Below are 24,988 nucleotides of genomic sequence, written 5' to 3'. Positions count from 1 at the left end.
ATGGTTGTTGCCCTGTTATTATGTGTCCTGAGTCGGTAATAGACATTTTGTCAAGAGGGTATTTATTTTTTACTGTTCAGTGTAGATGTCCATACATTCAGAATAAACCCATAACCACACTGTAAAATATGTGGCTGCGATTAGTTACAATTTGTTGAGATAACTTAAATATCCAACTTAACCAAACTAAACTTAAGTTAACTAAACTTAATATTTTAAGTCAAGCTTGAACACATACTTTTTAAAGTTGAAACAATGTTGGATTTTAAGTTGTGCTAAATAATCGCAGCAATTTTTTTTACAGTGCACAATGTTAGTCACATGATCTTTTTTCCTACTCCCATTGTAGCATAAGAGTGTCTTTCTTTAGGTTCAGGTTCTGTATAGAACCCAAAGGTCCTTGGCTTGATTTTAAAGAACCCTTTATGCCCAAAAAAAAGAAAAAAGTTCTGTATAAAGATAAATGTCTTAAAATATTGCATAATACTTTCATACAGGTTGTTTACATTTTGTTTTTCTAGGGGTGAAGTATGTTTACGAGCTGTTTAGTTGATAAAATGTAATTAAAATTAAGAATTAACAAATTGTTAAACAAAATAAATAAATTAACTAAATCCATAAAAAGATGCCAACAGGTTCTGAAGCATCTGATTAATCCCTTCAAGGTTTGATACAGAATATTTTTTTTGTAGTGATAGCAATATCGGATAACACACATGAAAACATAACTGCAGACTTTGTTGAGAAAGGATCCAAAAAGATACAAATATTCAGAATTAACAACAAACTACACTGCTTTAAATCTGAGAATTATGTCTGACAATGTAATTGTGTACAACTGTTGTGAGCAAGAGCATTCTGTATATGTAGCCGACACACGATCATGTCCCAACACCTGCTGTAGCTCCTATGTTTTCTTATCTGATGTTGAGAACACTATACTGTTCTCTGCCAGGTCAGAAAGTTGTCAGATATACTGTTGTCAAGGCCATAATATAGGTAAATAGATAAGCAAATGGTCACACATGGAGTTGGAAAAAAAATATTTTTATACTTCAAATTGAGCCTAGACATGTAATTGAATTTGCCAGAGTCATGACATCCACTGAATAGGAGTGTGGTTAACCAACAGCTGAAGTATGATATCATAGGCAGCTACGCTTGTGATTTCCTTGCCTTGAGAATGGGACTATTGTTATTTTGGTTTAGAAAATAGCACCGGCAAGAAGATGGATCCTGTTCCCCGACCAACTGTATAAGATCCTCTCCTGCTTGAAGCTCAGTATCATGTTCTGCTCCAACATCCATTTAATGTCAAACTAGGCTACTATAAAAAAGGCCTGCTAAAATTAGGTATATTCTTTTTTTAAAAGCCTTTAAATTATGTTTTAAAATTTCTCTCTAAAAAAAGCCAAATTGCTAATTTTTGTTCTCAGACAATGTCCTTCTGTATGCCAGGTGGCTGTTTTTGTAGTAGTGTGTACCCAGTGTAACCATGGCATCAGGATCCTATAACACTGTAACACTGACAGTCAAGAGCTCCTCTGGTGAAGAGAGGCATGCAGCAGGACTTGTGACAGGACTCACAGTGACAGCAGCAGCATTACTGGCAGAAACCTCGGCTGGAGCCAGCAGTATACTGCATGCAGTTACTCACCAGAGATAAAGAGCTCAGTTTCACAATTCACCTTTGATTTATTATGTGGTCAAATCATTGTCATTGGAACAGATTTACAGACTCTGCTGATCATCATAGTCAAACAAAGGCCTTATTATGACTTGCATCATGACTTCTCATTAATTAGAGTGTGCACTGAAGGGAATTTAGCATTGTCATGTAAGTAATAGTGAGATTAAGGGATTTTATAATTCAAAGCTTTAAAGTTTTTTTATTATTATTTTTTTTCACCACATTTTCTTTTTAAAGTCTAAATTCTGTTCTGTGTAGAGATCTAAATTAAGTTTTGTATTACTATTTTGTGAGATGGCTTATTGTCTGGGAATTTAAGCAATAGTTTGTCATTTGTTTTACTTTGTTTGTATGTGATTCAATCAAATTTGTGTTCATTAAAATGTGTTTATTACTAATTTTACTGAACAAACCTTACAGGTTTCATAATCTTCAATATCACCACATAAATGAATCACTCCAACCTACAACTTTATCCTGGCACATACAGTACACTTTTGTAATATATAGCATTATCGCATATCAAGTAGGATTTGGATATATAAAGCCAACTGTACTTATGTAAAGTGATATACATCTGTAGATGTATATTGCTGCAAATATCAGTTTCACCCGTACCTTTGCTCTGAACAGGTTTACTTCAATTCAGTCAATATAGCAGATACATAATAAGCAATATCCTCCACATGCAGCTGAGGTGGGGTTGACAGGGACAGAGTGGTTAAACAGAACTGTGTGTCCTTTCACTTATCAATGTCTCTCAATCTGTTTCATTCATTTCCAACGGTGACCTCATCATCTGTAGTCCTTAACCAGAAAAAAAAGGAAAGAAAATAAGCCATTCTAGCAGTCTCTATGGCAACAGTTAAAACAAAAGCTGAAATATGAAGTGAGCGCTGTTTGATGCCATTAGTTTGACCCTCCAGGGCTCCCCACATCTCTCTGAATGTCCCACTGTTTGTGTTCATAGTGGTCATTGTTAAATAGGCTACTTTATTTTCTAATGGTCACACATAGTACATGCAGGTTTCGAAAACACAGCTCACTTCATATTCTGTAATGCAAAAAAAAGCTACCTTAATGAATGGTGGTTGGTGGAATAAGAGTTCATTATTTTCATCATACATGCCGAAACCCACAGCCACAGACCTTTTGTTCTGAGGTGCACATCTGTTTCCTGTTGGCTATGGGTTTCTCTGCTTTCACAGCACTAAATGAGCTGAAAATGAAGAAACATTAGTTGACATAGAAAAGCAGCTAAGTAAATGAAGCAAATGAGAATAGGAAGAGTAGGTTATATGATATATTTGGACTACAGCAGCCCAGCAATCCTCCATCTGCTGACCAATTCCTTGCATGCACATTGATTCATGCAACGAGAGTAAAGATGATAAAATATTCCAAATGGATGAGGCTACTTAAAACTAACTCTGACAGACTTGAGAAAAGTTGTTAAAAAAACAAAAAAATTCCTGTTTTCAATTTGTATGTGTGGATAAAATGTATTTGTTGCGTGTATAAACAATAACTGCTCTTTTTATGGGAGATAAAGAGGTGCTGAAAATGAGAGTAAAACAGTAAAACAACAATGTGGTAAACGCATGTCACGTCTCATCTGATGCATTGAAATCCTGTAGTGCAAGTGTTCAGTTTGTTTGGCATGTTGTGCACAGTATAAAGCTGCTGCCGTTCACTTTCTGCACACCACTTTGCCGTGTGAAGTTTGATATCACAACAAAGTGTTTCCATGACAACTTGCATACACCCACTAAACGTGTCAATCATCAAAAGGTCATACAGATTTGGAGATTTACAGTGTGTGCCTTAGCCGCTCAATGTGTAACAGACATCACTCAACACTTTATTGAAACATAAAAGTTCAGTTAATAGGGCTATAAGTGCATGTCACACATCTGTAGGTTCGAAATCATTGTTTTTACAGAAAGAAATAATCAAATCCAGCATGTTTCCATATTAAATGTAAATGTCTATAACAGAGTGTCCGTCTGAGATTTTTTATTTATATATTTCAGGATGTGAATGGTTTTCGTGGCCAGAAAATCGTAGGATGGTCAGGTGTTTATTGGCTATAGGTATTTTAAGCTCATGCTGTGGATGAGCTCTTGTTCTCAACGCCAAAATACAAGCATAATGTGTGCCACTCTCATAAATGTGAATGCAGTGGCTTTCCTCTTTCAAAGGGGGGCGCCACCAAAAAAAGCATTTTCAAAATCAGTGGTTCTCAGCTTTATTGACTTGATGAGAGTGCTTTGTTTGCGCAAAAAAACATAATTTACCAGTTTATTTACAAAATATTAATCTCCAACGCATTCACGAAAGCACCATCTGGGGGTTATATTGTCTTAACTACCTTTATGGGGCTTAAAAGTGGTAGTTGCGTAGACTGTCAATGGAGGGACAGGAAGCTGTCAGATTGCATTAAAAAAATCTTAATTTGTGTCCTGAAGAAAGTCTTATGGGTTTAGAACTTGAAGGTGAGTAATTCATGACATAATTTAATTTTTTTGAAAAAATTTGCCCTTTAAAATAATTAGCCTACCCGTCATTTTATGATTACAGAAGATTCAGGATTCTGAATCTGTGTTTTCCTTCATAAAGGAGACTATAAAATGGAGACTCTTGATATTTCAATATTTTAACGCTGACAAAGATATTCTTAGTTTTTAATGGCTTTAATCCCATATGGACACATCTTATTCCCTTTCTCTTAAATACACCCCACACATCCTATGTATTGCCATGGTATGCAGTTTTCTCAGCAAGCCTCAATGCTGTTTCTGGTGGAGGCAACTGCATTGTAATCTGGTCGAGTGAGTGATGAAAGATCATCAGATCACTATTTGGAATGGCAATGCTCCAAAGTTCCTTTAGATATTTTCTTAGAGTATACACACATAAACTCTCAACACACTAAATACCCACCATGTATTTGATGAACCAGGAAACAGCACACATGACCCAACTGAATCACAGAAAGAAGTAGCTAAATGTTGTGCTCTGAAAGAACACAAACTGGAAGTTCATCATTCTACACTCTTAAGAAAAATGATTCTAAACAGAACCAAATTAGGGTTCTTCGGCTTGTAACAATATATAGCAAAACCCTTTTTGGTGCTAAATAGAACCCTTGGTCCCACTTTATATTAAGTGGCCCTAATACCTGTGAACTTACATGGTAACTACATGTGTACATAGTATGTAACTACAGTGTAAGTACACATTAGTACATAGTATCTACAACTGTATTATTAGAGTAACTACACGTATGTAACAACCCACGTAATGGTATGTGTAAGTACAAATGTGTAACAGGACATTGGTAACAACACTTTTTTTCACATTAGTAAGTACACATGTGTAACTACATTTTGTATCAACAATATGTAGCCTATTTGTTGTTCCAATTCCACATGCAGTCTTAGATACTGCAGTTACCAGTTTGGGTATAAATGTATTTAATTTCCAACAAGTGGATGTACACAACAATTACCTTAACAATTACACTTTATATTAAGTGGACAGTTCCTGAGGAGTTACCATGTAACACTGGTATCACAAGGTGAAACTTTAGTTGTAATTCAACATTAGTCCTGCCAGTCATAAATACATGTATTCCAACTTGTAACTGCAGTATCTAAAACTGCATGTGGAAGTGGAACAACAAATAGGCTACATATTGTTGTTACAAAATGTAGTTACATAATTACTGTTACACATGTGTACTTACTGAAGTGAAAAAATGTTGTTACCAATGTCCTGTTACACATTTGTACTTACACATACCATTCTGAGGGTTGTTACATATGTGAAGTTACGCAAATGTTACAGCTGTAGATACTATGTACTAATGTGTACTTACACTGTAGTTACATACTATGTACACATGTAGTTACCATGTAAGTTCACAGGTATTAGGGCCACTTAATATAAAGTGGGACCGAACCCTTTGTATAAGGTTCCATGCTTTGAAAGTGCTATATAGAACCTTAATGGTGTTATAAATAATATTTTCAACAATATTTATTTTCATTACTGTTAATATATTATCTTCATATTATTAATATTATGAATATTATTTTGTATACATATTAATATTGTTTTGTTTTAGCCCTCTATCTGCCTGGTATATCTTGTTGCCTCTATTTGGGTTTTTACATTTGAAAAATACAGCATGTTCTTGTACTTTTATTTGTTATTGACATGGCAGATTGTAGCAAAAATGACAGTGCTCTAATAACAGTTGTTAGCTGAATACATTAATGAATAACAATTGACATTGAACATGATATAGATGTAATGAAGACCACGTTCCAGTGAACTTCTTCACAATGATGTCGTTGCGTCCTTCATGTATTCTGAGTGGTAGTTTCTCTCTGCAGATGATTAGATCATGGTATGTGACAGCATCTGAAATACACAATTGAGTGTCTCTTCCATTTGATTATGTAAAAACAATTATGTTCATGAAGGCCCAAATTAGCAAAAATTTACAGAATGAGCCCTTTACCATGTTAAAAGGAAAAAATTATATAAAGTCATGGTATAGCTTTAAGGATTTTTTTTTGTGTGTGTGTGCGACTGGGATATGTTTAGAAATAAAGTCATAATTAAAAAAAAAATCAGACAACATGGATCATAAATTCCATATCTCTGTTACTTTGTGGAGAAGAGAAGATGAATAGCATTAACTGAACAGAGCTGCTCACACTACATGTTCTGTTAAACTAAAAGAGACAAAATATGATTGTTAGGAAATTATTGTTAATTTTTTTAAAGTTATAATTTATAGACATTTTAAGAAATAAATGATTTACCTGTTGAGAGTATGTTGGCAGTCTGTGTAGTAACTGTATTTAGCTGAGCTCCAGAAAATCAGTAATAAGGAGGCTTTGACAGTTACAGATTTGAAAAATGCTAAATAAAAATAGAACTGTTACTGTAAAGAACCTTTAGAGTGTAGCTTTGGATGCTAATCGGATTGAAATGATGAAAAATAAATAAATAAACAAATTACTACAACAAAATGATAAATATTTAAATTACTAATTTGTAATAAAAAAAAATACATGTTTTTTTCATATTTTATAATTATTTATTAAAAAAAATAAGTAAGCATTACTTATGCTTACTTATTATTGAGCATTATTCCCGAGCATTATTGTATTAAAAAAAAAAAACAAAAAAAAAAAACAGATGTGTGCAGTGATGAGAATGCAGAGCTTCAAAAACACAGTGGCACAGCTGTGGAAAGATGAATACAAAGCAGTTTAAACAAACTTCTCTGTGCAAAAATATGAATGTAAAGGTAATCATAGAGCGAAACTGTAAATATTTCCGCACCATGATTCAGCAAATGAACAGAAGTGCTCTTTGTATATAAGGAGTTAAAAAGTCAGCGTTTGGCAAACAGTTTGGTGTACTATAACTGGAAAGGCAAATTATCCATCACACTCCTGTATATATGAGCCTGAATTATTCAGTTCATTTAAACTGATGTTGTATGTTATTTTCATGAAATTTTACATGCTCCAAATATTTGTCATACTGGTACAAACTGTTTTGAAGGCTCAAATATATTCTGGTCATGCGTTATGTATCACTCATAAAAAGTGATTCCAAATGGCAAAAAATGGTTTAAATCATAAAAATAAATCAATAAAATAAAATAACAAAATTAAAAATACATTTTTCAGTGAAATCAGGCTCCACTGTAACACCTTTGGCTCCAGGCTGTTGCTGAATTGTGATTCTGGTTTTGTATGTCCTGTTCTTCTGACAAAAAGAGGAAAGAGACCTTGGAACCGCATGGAAAATATTAACTCAGTGGATGAAGGAGAGGAGCCAAACGAGGAAGAAAGACATAAAGAGAAGAGCAGGGTGAGAGAGAGAGAGAGAGAGAGAGAGAGAGAGAGAGAGAGAGAGAGAGAGAGAGAGAGAGAGAGAGAGAGAATTAATTAAAATCAATTAATTTGGCCATCTTCAGAATGTCCCTCTGTGAGATGAAAATGCACCTGAGAGAAACTACATGGAAGGGATAATGTAGAGTCAGTTATTGTAAATTAATCCCAACTGGCCGATCAGGGTCTCAAATCACCCTGATGGGTTTATTATGAAATAATGGCCATCTGCTTGTACATTTTTACACTTATTACATGGCTACCTAAATAAATAAATACTTGGACATAAAATATTTATTTGATCTGAAACTTTTTTTGTACATGGCTTACAGATGACAAACTGAACAATGGGAACATTATCCCAGAACATTGTGTAAAAGTAGGCTAGAAATGAAAATTCACCTCTATTTTCTAAATGTTATATTGATCTTACTGTAAAAAAAAATGTCTGTGCATCCCATGGTGAAATGACAGACTTCTCTCTGGTGACAAATGCCAGATTTCTCCAGTCATTAAGTCCTCTTACAACATTAAGTCCTTTTTACAATCGACTTCAAGCATTGCAAACATGCCTCCATCCAATAAACAGCTGATGGATAGAACCAGGTCCCCACACGATATATATATATATATATTTTTTTTTTTTCTTCCAATATTGTCACAATACAAAAGAAAAGACAGGTTAAAAAAAGATAGCATAAATGCCACTACCTATTTCATTGCAACTTTTAAAAGGTTTACTTATTTTAAATATTTTTTTACAAATTAGTTTTTTACAAATTTTCCTGAATGTCTTCTTTTTTTACAGGTTTTGTCAGATTTGGTTTAAGCACTTCTGGGGGCCAATCTGGTTCCAATGTGTAGCTATGGACGGACACAGGCAGTATTGGATGAACATTCTCACATACGGACACGAACACATGCATGTCGTGCGGGATGAATCGCATTCCTCGCTCTCTTCTTTCACACTCACACTGTTGAATTTGTAGCATTTACATACAAACACAACACAACACGGCAAAACAGAGGATAAACACAAACCACAAAAGCTTAAGTATTTCCCTTGTTTCTCTATGTTGCAATGCTCAAGCTTCCAGTTCACCCCGACTGATAAATGACCCTGGTCACTACAACTTGAGTAGGCTCTCTTTCTCTCCCTCCCTCCCTCTCTCTCTCTCTCTCTCTCTCTCTCTCTCTCTCTCTCTCTCTCACACACACACACACACACACACACACACACACACACACACACACACACACACACACACACACACACACTCTCTCTCTCTCTCTCTCTCTCTCTCTCTCGCTCTCTCTCTCTCTCTCTCTTTTATAGCCATCCCTTGATGTTAAACAGGACGTCTCCATGGATACAGGAATAAACAGATGATAACAAGCCCTCAGCCTTTTAAAGCCCATTTCAGAAGGGAGTAACATGACAGACAGAGAAAGAGAGAGAGAGAGAGGACAGAAGTTGTGCAGACCTGGGAGTGTGTGTGCATGTGTGTGGATTGCCAGCAGCTGGAAGTCAGTAGCACAGGTAAGAGTGATTTCACTGTCTGCTACTAATGTGATAGAATAAGCAAATGCACTCCACACCTGTGAACATGCATACAGTACATCATCTTATTCGCTGCTTGCACTCATAACATCATACAGACCCATAATATTCCATGCATTGGTACACAGCATCTGTGATTTACATATTGAACCTGTTAATGGCATGCTGCATATGGGTATTGCTGCACTGTGGAGTGTGAATTCAGTGAGCAAATTGACATAACAAAAACAAAGTGGTGGTTTTTCAAGATTTTTTTTATTTTTGACCCTGAACGAACATATTATACATGTAGCCTTGAATTTGCAACACTAACATTCGTTGCTATGATCATTTGTTGCTAGTTTTTCTCCTTCCACTGGTCATAAAGATATAACACACAAGTGAAATGGAATTACAATTGTCACTGACAAAAATGATTTAGATTGCAATTATATATAGGCTGTATGCATGAAGTTTTCCCGGTGGAAAGTTAGCTCAAACTGATGTTATTCATATAATTGTTGAACAAAACACTGACATCATCAGGTTAATTATAGGGTTGCTGTCTGTCTGATCAAAAAGTAAACACTCATTAAGTTGTATCAGTTATATTTCAGATCAGCTGGTTTATGAAGTGAGTACCACATATTACATCTATTATATGTCCGTATGACATATAATATACAGAATAAGTGTGAAAAAAACATGTTGTGTGGGGAATACAGGTATCTTGCAGGCATGGACCACAAAGAAGGATTAGCTGCAAAACCCCAGGGCTGAAGCAGAGAAAGATTGAGATCTGCTCAGAAAGTCTTCAGGAAATGCCTTTGTTATTTTGATGAGTCTACTGCGTGTTTGTGTGTTTTGTCTGGATGGGTGGGTAAGTGTCTCTGTTTCCCTCTTTAATACAATGGTCATTTTCCATAGACACTTCCACAAAGTCTTGTCCTGTGTGAGGGGATCTCTTGGGAGGAGGGCAATGTGTGTTTATGTGGACGGCTGCCTTTGCATGTGTGTTAGAAGGGTGAGGCTCATACAATGATGTCTTTATTCAGCCGCCTGTGTGGGAATAACCTCAGCAGCAGCTTGCACATGATCCCTCACACACTGTATTATGGAAATGCACACGTGCAACATGTTAAGCATGACGACATAATAAAATGCGATGACTTCGATGGTTCAATGACTGAAGAATTGCTTGCCAAACCAGTGATGATTACAACATTATGCAATAATTTTGGGGTTAATTATCCTTAACAAATACTGAAATAACAAATTGACTCTTAAATGAACACCACTATTCAAAAGTCAGTAAGATTTTTTTGTGATTCAGCAAGGACACATTAAATTGATCGAAATTGACAGTAAAGCCATTTGATATTACCAAAGATGTCTAATTAAACTGACTATCCATCAAATAATACTGAACATTTTTATCCCATGCACCAAAAATATTAAGCATCATAACTGTTTTCAACATTAAGAACAATAAGAAATGTTTCTTACCAGTTCAACATGGGATATGCTGGATCATGTGAGACTGGATTAATGGCTGCTGAAAATCTTCTTTGTCATCACAGGAATAAATCAGATTTTAAAATCTATTAAAGGGTTAGTTTACCCAAAAATTCTGTCATTAATTACTCACGCTCATGTTGTTCCAAACCCGTAAGACTTTTGTTTATCTTTGGAACACAAATTAAGTTTTTTTTTATTAAATTTGAGTGATTTATGTCCCTCCATTGACAATCTACACAACTACCACTTTGATGCAGCAAAAGATTCATAAAGAGATGGTAAAACTAATCCATATGAATTGAGCGGTTTAGTCCAAATTTTCTGAAGAGACACAATACAGTGTGATGAACAGATTTAATTTAGGCTTGTATTCACATATAAACATTACTCAACTCACACATCAGCTATATGATAAACGAAAGCTCAAGCAAATTAGCTTTATGTGCGAGAACCAATGAGATTCATTATCGTGTTGCGCAGCACGTTTGAGCTTCAGCAAGAGGTTTGTTCTTATGTGTCCAGCAGGTTCGGTTGAGATTCTGTTCGCTGATCAATGTTTAAATGTGAATAAAAGCCTAAATTAAATGTGTTCATCATATAAAGCGATTGTGTCTCTTCAAAAAATTGGGTCTAAACAGCTCAATTCATATGTATTAGTTTTATGATCTCTTTATGAATTTTTTGAAGCTTCAAAGTGTTGTGTACCCGTCAATGGAGAGTACAGAAAGCTCTAATATTTCATCAAAAAAAATCTTTGTGTGTGTCGGAGATGAACGACATGTGGGTTACTAATTTGGAATGACAGAATTGTACTTTTGGGAGAACTAACCTTTAAAGTATAATATTATACAATATTACTGTTTTTTACTGTATTTCTGACCAAATAAATCTAGCCTTGGTGAGCATAAGAGACTGTTTTATGTAACACTTAAGTCATTGTGTGTGAGCTGAGAGGAGACTACAGAAGGCTGAAGGAGTTGGAGTTGAAGCCAGGGCAAGCCCACCCAACGCTGCTGTACACCGCCTCTCCATGAGGCCATCAGCTGCCAAACTTCTGACATCCATCTGACACATTCCACAATAACTCCAAGACACATCAGACCATCCACCTACTCTCGCCTCCATTGACAATGGCTGGGCTGTGCAGACGCACCAAGAAAGTCTGGAATCGGCCTCACTCATCCACTCGAAAGAAAGAAAATAGAAAAATACAGAATTATGAAGGAAGGAAAGAGGAAAGCAAAGAGGCTGTCTGAAAATGTCTAGGAAATTCTAACATCCATGTTACCTGTATTTGTGTTTGAATGAATAATTAGCAGTCTGCCGAGTGCTGATAATCACCTCATTAGCTCAATCCTTATGGCCCTTAAATTTTACATCAGGCTCTATCGTTCCACATACACCTAATGTGTTACTTTTGGCTGGTGCTTTAATTGGTATTTTATTCATTCAGGCCATTCAAAACGCAATGGAAAAGAGGGTGACCTGCTGAAAAAGTTTGCCAAAACTCTGCAACAAGAAGACCGTTAGTAAAATATCTCAAAGCTAAAATGACAGGAAAATTTAGATAATGCAGATAACTTGGATCATTTAGAAAGGCTAAATCTGAGTTTAAGGTACTTTATTGGGCTCAACCTCATTTGCACAGGCCGAGAGACGTTATTAGTACATACTGTATAATACACATCTGAGATTCTGAAGATTATAATGCAGTGCAATAATTATTTTTATTGTACCACATTAATCTGCCTTCTCTTTCATATTTTTTTTGTCAAATTAAGGCATGTTTATCATGTCTATCGCAGATGACTTATATGGTCAGTTAAAACACCTCTTTTTCTAGAGAAATTGTTCCATTAGGTCATAGTCTTAATATTTAAGTTTTACTAGTCTTACTTGCTTACATCCAACAAGTGTATGCTGCACACTGGTGGTGGTTGAGGAGGAGAGAACCCCTGATATGATTGTAAAGTGCTTTTGGGTGTACAGTAGTACATATGAAAGCTCAATATGCCTCATTCTATTCTATTCATTCTATTTGTTTAGCAGAACCCAATATGGCAGAAAGCACAGAAATGGACCAGCTTCTGATCTCCTTTAAGAAGTTTGCTGTTCATGGTGACACCAAAGCCACTGGGAAGGAATTGAATGGGAAAAACTGGGCTAAGCTGTGCAAAGACTGCAAAATCACTGATGGCAAGAATGTCACCAGCACCGATGTAGATATTGTCTTCACTAAAGTCAAGTGAGTGTTTCATAATTTTTTGTTCTGGAGATATATATATATATGTATATATGTATAGCCTATATGTTGTAAATATTAAAAATATCTTCAGAGATGAAGTTTTAAAAAACTGCACTGTAAATATTGCAATGTAAATGTAATATTTGTAATATTAAATATTAAAATGTAAATGTAAATATGTAAATGTAAATATGGCAATGTAAATATTAAAAAAGGCTATATGTTATATGATTCAGAGCAAAGACATCTCGGGTTATTACATATGAGGAGTTCCAGAAAGCTCTAGAAGAATTGGCCCCAAAGAGGTTCAAAGGTCAAAGCAAAGACGAGGCATTGCAGTCTATATATCAGCTAATTGAAGGCAAAGATCCTACCAACGTTGGTGTAACGGTAAGGCAACATTTACTGTAAAAACAATCATTTAAGGTATGTCTGTACGAAAACTTGTAGGAAGTTAATTTTGACGTGATTAAACTGCACACAAGGCGGCATCAAAATCAATGTTGTCAATTCCATACATTACTGTTATACACAACCATTTAAATGATTTTATTTATTTATTGTTTTGAAAGAAATTCATACTTTTATTACATTAAATTTATCAAAAGTAACAGTTAAAAGTGACAGACTTCTAATTCAAATAAATGTTCTTTCTATTCATCAAAGCATCTTGGAAAAATGTATCAAGGTTTCCAAAAAAATGTTAAGCTAGACAACTGTTTTCAACATTGCTAATAATAAGAAAGATATTTATTGAGGAGCAAATCAGCATATTACAATGATTTCTGAAGGATTATGTGACACTGAAGACATGAGCTGCTGAATATTCATCGTTGCCATCACAGGAATACATGACATTTTAACATATATTCAAATAAGAACCAGTTCATTTAAATTGTAATAATATTTCACACTATTATTGTTTTTATCAAATAAATGCAGCCAACTAAAAAAAAAGAAAAAAAAAAAAGAAAAAAAGCAAGAAAGAAACAAGTCATTGGTTTGCCATTTCATCACTGCAAATCAACTAGATAGGCATTTACATGTATGCATTTGGCAGACGCTTTTATCCAAAGCGACTTACATTCAAGGTACACATTTACATTCTTATCAGTTCTTTGTACCTCATCTTTGTTGTGACAGAAATGTGTGAGTGTATTACCTGATATTTAAAAATGTTAGATAAACCAAGAAATGCCAAGCAGTTGTTGCTCAAGAAGGTCCCTCAACACTGCACATTTTGAATGTCTCCTGTATCTCATAATTCAACGCATCATCTTATTTGTAGAGCGCCCCATGAACTCAACTGGGCGTCAAATTAGTGAGACACCTAAAATGAGTAGTGTTGGTGGGCCTCCAAGGGCAAGATTGAGAACCACAAAAAAGGTACTATCACATCATTCCTCAGTCGGTTCAACACTAGAGGGCAGAAACAAATCAAACAGCAATAAATCAGTTCTGGCAACTGGTTAAAAGTTCAAAAGGAGTTGTAGGAAAGGAATATGTGTGATGCATATGCTATTGTCGGAAAAAGGCTCTGCTGGGGCAGGCTGAAACAGATTGGTACAGATCATCTGATGAAACAAAAATGCTAGCTTGATGAAGCATATTTTATGGGTAATTTCTAGTTCCATTTTTAAAATTGGTTTTCCATTTATGATATTACTGTAATTGCTTTTATAAAACAGACTCTCTCTCTCTCTCTCTCTCTCTCTCTCTCTCTCTCTCTCTCTCTCTCTCTCTCTCTCTCTCTCTCTCTCTCTCCCTTATTCATTTGTATGTTTCTTTTTTTTTACCATTCTAGAAAGTGGCAAAAACTGCTGCAGTGGATAGGTTAACCGACACATCTAAATATACGGGCTCACACAAGGAGCGCTTTGATGGGAGTGGGAAAGGCAAGGGAAAAGGTGGGCGGGAGGAGATTGTGGACCACACAGGCTACGTTGGGGCCTACAAGAACGCCGGGACTTACGAGGAGAAGACAAAGGCCAAGTAAGGCCCCACGTCTCCAAGCTCTGAGCTCCATCTTCATCAGCACTTATCTGGACCAAAGCCAAATTTAAACTTTGACCTGTAAAATCACACAGCCACTATGCAGTGTAACACAGGAAGTGTTATGTTCGTCTTTAAGAATAAATAACATTACAGTCAGTTTTCGTTAGAAAGTTGACAGAACAGTAAGAGGGGAATAGGATTTCAGGTGAAAAGAACAAGTATAAAGACTCTATAAAGAAGTAGGCTCTGTTGAAGGGAAACAGATAAGTAGTGCACTTGTTTGTTTTTATGTTGCTGTTTAATAGCTGAGAAATGTGTATCTGAACACAAGAACCTTTTTAAGAGATTTATTTCTTCTAACATATAGACCAGTTAGGGTAGTGCCACGTAACAAATTTTATAGGAATAAAAACGAGGCTGTGAGGGATAGAATAGTTCAATGTTGTCTAACAACAACATACCGATTGTTCAGCTGATGAAACATCTTTATGAAAAAAAAAAGAAAAGTGCAGTAGACAAAAACAGTTTTAAAAGTTGTGAGTTGTGAAAAAAATTATGTGATCCAGAACCTTATACAGTGCATGCCATTGTAAAGTATGTTCGTCTATCCCTTACAGCCTCATTTTCATCCGCATTAAATTCAACATGTCTAACCTGACTAAGGTGTTAGTCTGCTCCTGATGTTCTTACTTATCTGCAGTCATCTAAATTCTAACATTATTCATTGCTAAAAGTTAAATGTCAATCTTCAAATGAAATGGCGAACCAGCTTTATGTGTATATTATAACCTGTTTGCTAAAAGTATTTCCAAAAATTCAATGTCATATCTTTGTTTTAGTTAGCTTACTGTGTTACTGAAACTGGAAACTGCCTTTGTATAAACCATTACTAAATATATTTTTGGTGTGTTTTATTTTAAGTTTTGTTTTTGTACTTTGGTCTAAAAAAACAAATAAAATACACAAACTTGATGGCAGCAAAACCTTACTGGGATGTACATGACTGAAACACAACACACAAAATATTGTGTCAATATAATTACTATGATAATAATAACATGTATGCATCATTAGTTCCAAAATAAAGACATAAATTATTGTTTCACATTCATACAGCATGCTTAAACGCATCCATCATGTTATCGTGTAAAACATTTAAACCAGAGGTCCATGAACTGGGAATCCCATTAAGTTGTTAAAGACATTATGTTTAATTTAAATATATTGTAGGCTACATTTGTCAAATAAATCCATACTGATGCCTTTAAAAAAGCCTTTTTTTTTGCCTGCTGGCAGCACTCAGCATTCGGGGGGTGGTAAAATTAAGTTCTCAGTACCTGCTAGTAGCCTGCCTATATATAAAAAGTTTTAGGATATATTTAACGTTTCAGTTCACATTACTTAATGTTATTATTAGTTATATTTATATCATAAAACGATATTATACCTTTCATAATCAGGCTGCAGCTGATGTCCAACTGCTAAACTAAAAATAACTCAACGACCTAAAAAAATGACCCAACAATTTTTAAGATAACTCAACCTAGTGACCCATATGTTTAACCCAGTGGTTGGGGTAAATAAAAAAAATAACAAATCTGTGTTATTTCGCTACCAAAAATGTGCCACTGTAACCATGGTAACATCCAAAAATAACAGACTGTAATAACCAAGAAAAATAACCGTAGTTAGCCTACTGCAATTCTGATTGCTGTAACGTTAAACGGTGGGACAAATAAAACCAAATACTTAATAACAGGGACAAACTTACAATAGGGACAAAACCTTTTGCTGAACGCTATTTACTAGCATATTCCGCATTAGATCAGCGTGTGTAGTACTAGTAGGCCTACAGAACGGCGGTCCATTTGTCCGAAGTCACCCCTGAGGGACAGGCAGGACGCCGGTCCCTCTGTTGCCGTGGCAACCGTCCCATACACAAACACAACAGCCCGGCCCGGCACCTGGCTCCGGCAGCCTTCCCCTGCCCTCTGTGTGTTTGTAACCAAACACACTCGTTCATGGCAACGTTTGTTTGGTTCATCTCCTTGGAAGCGTTTAATCAAAAACATCTCGCTCCATTCCAGCTCGAGCCTTTGTTGCTGCTGTCACTCGTTGATGAATGGCATCGCACAGCAGCGTCGCAATCGCCTTTAGTCAACTTCTGTGCTCGCCGCGCGCTGTAATCAACCGGCTGATTAATTGCCTGTTAACATGAATTGCAGACCCCGACAGGCTTGACTGGCGCTGTTGATATAATATGCCGCACATGCAGGCAGATGACTGCCGCGCGCTTATGAATAATCTCGAGTCCCATCAGCGCGCACGGACTGCCTAAGTGCCTATAGGGGGAGCTACGAGACACAGTTCTGTACCCTAATGTGATAATACTAAAATATTAGGTGAATGTAAATTTATACTATATAAACGGTAATTTGAATGGCAACATATTTTATTTCTTATGGGTTTGTTGCACTTTGAATACAGCTTTGTGCGTAGCCTATTCAATAATATATAATATTATACTATATAGGCCTAGGCCTATAATAAGTCCACTAGCCTATCTAGTGGACTACAATCTATGTTACCTTAAATTATCCGTTAATCACTGTAAAGCCGCTTTGAAACAATCTACATTGTTAAAAGCGCTATGAAGATGACTTGACTTGACTATCTGATAAGTTTACTTTTTAAAGTTAACTTCTTGCAATTCGTTCAACCCACCTGTTAAATATTAGGTATGTTCAGGCTGCATTTGTCAAATTTCATATTTCTACATTTATATATGTCTTGTGACATCAGGCTATATTATTTAAAATTAGCTTAGCCTATACAACAATTAGCAAGTAAAACATGCTGCAATGATAATCACGTGTCATTAAGCTCGTTGTATACTGGAGTGAAATATTAAAATATGTGAAAATAAAAGCAAATATGAATATGCACATGATCTAAATCGAGAATAAATTTTCAAAGCATCCATTAGACACATCTCTACACAAGTCTCTGAATGAGACTAATTGTTGACTCGATTGTACCACCTTGTGGCGCGTTGCAGAACATTCTATAATACATTTAAAAGGTTTAATATATTTCATGAAGAGTTACGCTACACTACTGGTCAAAGTGTCATTAAGAATGTCATTTTTAAAGTCAATACATTACATTTATCAAATGTGACAGTAAAACTTTTACATTAGCCTACATATTCTTGTTTCAAATAAATGTTGTTCTTTTTTAACTTTCTGTTCATCAAAGAATCCTGAAAAAATGTTTCCACAAAAATATTAAGCAGCACAACTGTTTCAAATGAGAAAATATAAACAAATGTTTCTTGAGCAGCAAATCATCATATTAGAATGATTTCTGAAGCATCATATTATGACACTGGAGGTAATGATGCTTTTAAAATATATAAAATAGAAAACCATTATTTCAAATTGTAATACTATTTACAGTATTACTGTTTTGCTATAATTAGTTTCAGTAAATAAATACAGCCCTGGTTAGCATAAGAGACATCTTTTAAAAACATAAAAAACGTCTTACCGTGCAACCACAAACTTTTGTATAATACCCAGACAGTGCATGTGCATGAAAAAAAAAAAAATAAGAAACAAAAAACTCACTTCACTTAAACAAAATATCCAGTAACACTTTAGAATACTGTATCTTACATACTGCATAACCAAGAAGGAATAATTGAAGAACTACTAGTAGATAATTCTTCATTAACTACTTTATTAAAGGGGTGGTAAAAAGTATGATTTCACTTTTCTAACTTTAGTTAGTGTGTAATGTTGCTGTTTGAGCATAAACATCATCTGCAAAGCTACAACGCTCAAAGTTCAAAGCAAAGGAATATATTTCCTTTTAAAGAAAAGGACTACAACAAACGGCTGGTAGGGACTACACGACATTCCTCCCAGGTTAGTGACATCAGCAACCCTAAAATGTAGCATTAACCCCGGCCCCGCGAACACGCAGTCCATGTTGAGAAGAGGAAAAGTTGTTGTATAAGAGTACATTTGTGAGTCAGCTCAAACTTTAGTTTTTGTTTCGAAACACTGATCCGAAGCGTGATTCAAAACACCCATGTCACGTGACTACGGCTAAATGAAGCTTCGGAGTGTTTCACAAGTGTTTCGACAGGTGGCGCATGGTCTGCTGAATCAGCGTTTGGTTGACAGGGTCGAGAAGAACAGACCACACAATCGCATCTGTATAAAAGTGAAGTCAACGCATCTTGACCTCGTGGGTTTTTGTGAGAGGATTTTCAAAATCTGGAGAAATTATCTGTAAAAAAAGAAGTAGGGTAAGTCCTTTCACAGCAGAGAAATTAATATATTTGAATAAAAATCTATAAAAAAGTGAGACATTGTGGCTTGATTTCTTTTTTAATTAATCTTGTTCTTATTAATATTCATTTTTCATGAATAGCAGTGAGGAGCCTACAGGTTACAAGCTTGACATATTATTGTATTTTCAATAATAAATATAGCTGCAAGCAGCGATTACGGGCCCAAGCCGGTGGCACCGCCACCCCGGTGCCTTTAGTTACACTAAAGGCACCGGGCTGGCGCTGCCACCGGCTTGGGCCCTCCATCGCTGCTTGCAGCTATATTTATATATATATATATATATATATATATATATATATATATATATATATATATATATATATATATATATATATATATAAAGCCGCCACCCCGTTGCCTTTCGGGTTCCTGTGCACGACAGGAAATAACGTAACCCCGCTTTGACTGTCGAGAAGAAGTCTGCTTTAGAGCTTGTATCAGTGTGAGTCTTTCTGCTCCCCTCCAAACACACACAGAAAAGGGGGGGCTGTCTGTGAGTGTGCCCTCCCTCCCACACACACACACACACACACAGAGAGAGAATGGCAGGGGGAACTGTCAGAGAGAGACAAAACCACATTCAAACCAAAATATCTGACTTCCTGTTGGTCGGAGCTAATGACTGTAAATGAGAAAGTTGTCCGGATCGATAAGCACAATATACAGACCGAGTTTTGTGACTGTAGGTAAAAATAACCCCACCACTTTAGTCACAGTTGGTGGCGCTATAACTTTGACTCACATTAGTTACATCCATGTGATGGGCCTCTTACAGCGAGCACAATGCTGAAGTTTCATCAAGATCAATTAATGTATGAAGACGTTATAACACATCGTGTTTCTCTTTTCTCGCCATAAATTTGTTTCCTCGCCACGGCCAAACCGTTCGAGATATCAAAAAGCCGTCCGCAATTTAGCATCCTCAATGTCTTGACTTCATGCTGACCGAGTTTGGTGAAGATCAAATTAAATTTCTTGGAGGAGTATATCAAATTCCAGGGGCGTGCGTTTTCATACAACCCATAATAGCCGACTTCCTGTTGGGCTGGCGTAAAACTTAGAGCACGAAAGTTGTTCGGCCCGATGAGATCTATATGTGTACCGAGTTTCATACTAATTCATGCAATATTCAGTTTGATATATGGACCAAGTTTTCGGACCCCGTTAAAGGGGGCGCTGTTGAGCCCCCCTGCCACGCCCGGGTACCAGCTTCAGCCCGGCCCTGTTGGCCGCAGGTTCTGACCTGTGTGCAAAGTTTCAAGAGTTTTCGAGCACGTTAAGGGCCCCAAAAGTGCCCGAGAAGTCCCACACAGCAGAGAAAGGGTTAAAATAAAGCCCCCCCTCCTCTCTCACACACACAGACACTGAGAGAGACTGGCAAAATTCCCATCAAATCACATTCAAACCAAAATATCTGACTTCCTGTTGGTCGGAGCTAATGACTGTAAATTAGAAAGTTGTCCGGCTCGGGGAGATAAATATAAATACCGATTTTTGTTACTGTAGGTAAAACTAATACCCCATTTTTGACTAAAGGTGGCGAAAGTGACATTTTGAAAGTGACACACTTCCTGCTGCCAGTTGGTGGCGCTATAACTTTGACTCACAATAGTTACATCCATGTGATCGGCCTCTTACAACAAACACACTGCTGAAGTTTCATCAAGATCAATTAATGTATGAGGATGTTATAACACACTTCCTGTTTCCAATATTCGCCATAAATTTGTTTCCTCGCCACGGCCAAACCGTTCGAGATATCAAAAATCCCCTCGCAATTTAGCATCCTCCATGTCTTGACTTCATGCACACCGAGTTTCGTGGTCATCGGATGAATTCTCTGGGAGAAGTGTTTCAAATGCCAGAACATGCGTTTCCATACAGCCCATAATAGCTGACTTCCTGTTGGACTGGCGTAAAACTTAGAGCACGAAAGTTGTTCGGCCCGATGAGATCTATATGTGTACCGAGTTTCATATTATTACATGCAAGCGTGTTTGAGATATGGACATGTTTTTGAATCCCATTCCAGGGGGCGCTGCCGAGCCCCCCTGCCACGCCCGAGTCCCAGCTTCAGTGCGGCCCTAATGGCCGCGGGTTCTGACATTTGTGCAAAGTTTCAAGAGTTTTTGAGCACGTTAAGGCCCCCAAAAGTGCCCAAAAGGTAGTAAAATAATAATAATAAATATATATATATATATATATATATATATATATATATATAAATAAATATAGCTGCAAGCAGCGATTACGGGCCCAAGCCGGTGGCACCGCCACCCTGGTGCCTTTAGTTACACTAAAGGCACCGGGGCTGGCGCTGCCACCGGCTTGGGCCCTCCATCGCTGCTTGCAGCTATATTTATTTATATATATATATATATATATATATATATATATATATATATATAAAAACCGCCACCCCGGTGCCTTTAGGGTTCCTGTGCACGACGGGCAATAACGTAACTCCGCTTTGACTGTCGAGAAGAAGTCTGCTTTAGAGCTTGCATCAGTGTGGGTTCTGCAAAAGTGCGCATTTAGGGCATATATAAGAAAAAAAATTATATATATATATTAGGGCTGGGAATCGATTAAAAAAAATTAACTAATTAATTGCACATTTTCTGTAATTAATTGCAATTAATTGCGTTTCCCCCAAGCTTGTAATCATCAATATTTAAACTTAGAATCACCTAATTAAACAACACAGGAAAAAAAAAAGGAACAGAAAATAGCCCTATATTAAAATATTAAACATCAATATATCAATATATTATTCTTTTTCAATAATCAACATAATCAATTTAACAGGTTATTATTATTATTATTATTTTAATAATTATCAAAACAAAATATAGTCCTACAAAGCTATTATTACCAGAGCATGTGATCAGAGCAGGTCATTTTACCATTGTTGTGACTATACCAGCTGAGCTCAGCACACAGAAGTCTACAGAGAAATTTCACGTCATTTGAGTGGACTTTACTTTTCAAGTGCTTGGTACATGATTGAAGCCTTTGGGCCATTAACGACAGAGCCGCCGACACACACACACACACGGAACGGAGAGAGCGCCACGGCTGGGCCGTTAACGACAGAGCGCGCCAACACACACGCGCGCGCGGAGCACAGAATGCGACGCACATACTGAGCGAAAAAGACCCGCTCATGAAACCTGCGCGAGAATGAAACCTGATCGCCGAACACGGAGGGGCGGCATACAGTATTTCAGCCTGTTTAATAGCAGACGCAGCAGGAAATCATTAAAACGAGGCAAAAAAAAGGTGCTGCGTTATTTTTTTTTTACGCGTTAAACATTTCAAACTAATCGCAAAAATTAACGCATTAATTCCCCCAGCCCTAATATATATATATATACCGGTATGCGTGTATATTTTAATTTTAACATGGGTGTATTCACAACACATAGGATACAAAATAATATTTTTAGATTATTCATCATTATGTTAAGTACATCATTATTAAGAAAGTAAATGTATTTATATATTTTTTAGTAGCTAATATAACAAGCAAGTACACTGCAGGGAATCGAACCCCACCCAAGTGGTTAACCTGGAGTACCATTACCAGTGTATTTTTGCTTTTTGTAAGTATTTTGGCTATAAGGAAAAGCAAAAACTTGTATTAGCAACAGCATAATGTGACTATGTTGATTTGGGTACGTTAGCATGAGATTAAGGGAAACATTAAGTATAGTATGTATTTTATGTGATTTTTAGTTGGAATGTCTACATTTTTTAAGAGACTTTTTGAAATCACAATATTGCAATAACAGTTATGTACTGTATTGTTTGTAATAATTTTTGTATACAGTATAAGTTAATTTAAATGTAATATAATTTTAAATGTGTATGTGAATGTATTTGTCTTGTAAAACGCTTTTAATATTTCATCAGTAAGCTATAACAAACTATGGGTATCGGCATGTTTATTTCTGGTATAATATAGTGAAGTTGTCTGAATTTGTCAGATTTACATATAAAGTAGAACTATAGATATTGTTGTGTTATTCACATGCTGTTGCAATGCAAGAAAAACAAAACCTTTTTTGTTAAATTATGTTAATAAAATAAACTAATGTATTTGTTTAGAAATGGTTAATTTTACATCCGTTTAGAAATGGAATAATTGTGTAGAATATTTTTTTGAAGGATTAATTCATGTGTACATGCTAAAGCTTTAAAGTTATACATAAATGTATATAAGTAAATTAAGAAGAGCATAATAATGGTTGAACATATGAGTGTAATTAGGTACGCTCATTAACAGTACTTATTTGAACTGTGTGTTGTGTAAATCTAATACTGGATGGTTTGTTCAGCACACTCAACCAGCGTATAGTAGCAGACTCATTGCACATAGGAATAAAATACCAAAACACTGCAATTAATTATGGACAATAATAAAACACAGATCAGAACTGTGCGTTTGTGTAAATCTAATAATGGGTGGTTTGTACAGCACACTCACCCAGTGAAAGTAGCAGACTCATTATTGCACATAGGAATAAAATACCAAAACACTGCAATTAATTATGGACAATAATAAAACACAGATCAGAACAGTGCGTTTGTGTAAATCTAATACTGGATGGTTTGTACAGCACACTCACCCAGCGTATATTAGCAGACTCACTATTGCACATAGGAATAAAATACCAAAACACTGCAATTAATTATGGACAATAATAAAACACAGATCAGAACAGTGCGTTTGTGTAAATCTAATACTGGATGGTTTGTACAGCACACTCACCCAGCGTATATTAGCAGACTCACTATTGCACATAGGAATAAAATACCATAACACTGCAATTAATTATGGACAATAATAAAACACAGATCAGAACTGTGCGTTTGTGTAAATCTAATACTGGATGGTTTGTACAGCACACTCACCCAGCGTATATTAGCAGACTCACTATTGCACATAGGAATAAAATACCATAACACTGCAATTAATTATGGACAATAATAAAACACAGATCAGAACTGTGCGTTTGTGTAAATCTAATACTGGATGGTTTGTACAGCACACTCACCCAGCGTATATTAGCAGACTCACTATTGCACATAGGAATAAAATACCAAAACACTGCAATTAATTATGGACAATAATAAAACACAGATCAGAACTGTGCGTTTGTGTAAATCTAATACTGGATGGTTTGTACAGCACACTCACCCAGCGTATATTAGCAGACTCACTATTGCACATAGGAATAAAATACCATAACACTGCAATTAATTATGGACAATAATAAAACACAGATCAGAACTGTGCGTTTGTGTAAATCTAATACTGGATGGTTTGTACAGCACACTCACCCAGCGTATATTAGCAGACTCACTATTGCACATAGGAATAAAATACCAAAACACTGCAATTAATTATGGACAATAATAAAACACAGATCAGAACTGTGCGTTTGTGTAAATCTAATACTGGATGGTTTGTACAGCACACTCACCCAGCATATATTAGCAGACTCACTATTGCACATAGGAATAAAATACCAAAACACTGCAATTAATTAAGCACGGAATAGAACAGCTAAAGACTGTGGTTTAACAAGGATCCAAAAGATAGAGCTAAGCTCTGTTCACGGGGTCCCTGTCTCCTTTACCATGTAATCAGATCTGTACATAACCAAATCTACCAAATCAAGCCTTTACCACTGATGGATCTGTGTAAAAGTAATA

At 36.0% G+C, this 24,988-nt stretch overlaps 1 protein-coding gene across 2 annotated transcripts; it reads left to right on the top strand.

Annotated features, from left to right (window-relative positions):
• Nucleotides 1-8,819: 8,819 nt before the first annotated feature.
• tppp3 (tubulin polymerization-promoting protein family member 3) lies at nucleotides 8,820-16,173 on the top strand. 2 transcript variants are annotated; one of them, XM_079594064.1, is made up of 4 exons: nucleotides 8,820-9,148; nucleotides 12,713-12,911; nucleotides 13,148-13,301; nucleotides 14,716-16,173. In XM_079594064.1, exons 1-4 carry the CDS (start codon nucleotides 9,109-9,111, stop codon nucleotides 14,905-14,907), a joined length of 585 nt encoding a protein of 194 aa, XP_079450190.1. In that variant the 5' UTR covers nucleotides 8,820-9,108; the 3' UTR covers nucleotides 14,908-16,173. The 2 variants fall into 2 exon arrangements, with proteins under 2 accessions (XP_079450190.1, XP_079450191.1); XM_079594065.1 differs by having other exon boundaries at nucleotides 8,845-9,148; nucleotides 12,716-12,911.
• The last annotated feature ends 8,815 nt before the right edge of the window (nucleotides 16,174-24,988 follow it).

The sequence above is a fragment of the Phoxinus phoxinus genome (assembly GCF_949152265.1).
Source record: "Phoxinus phoxinus genome assembly, chromosome: 2".
Lineage (NCBI taxonomy): Eukaryota > Metazoa > Chordata > Actinopteri > Cypriniformes > Leuciscidae > Phoxinus > Phoxinus phoxinus.
This window is presented reverse-complemented; position numbering and strand designations above follow the sequence as displayed.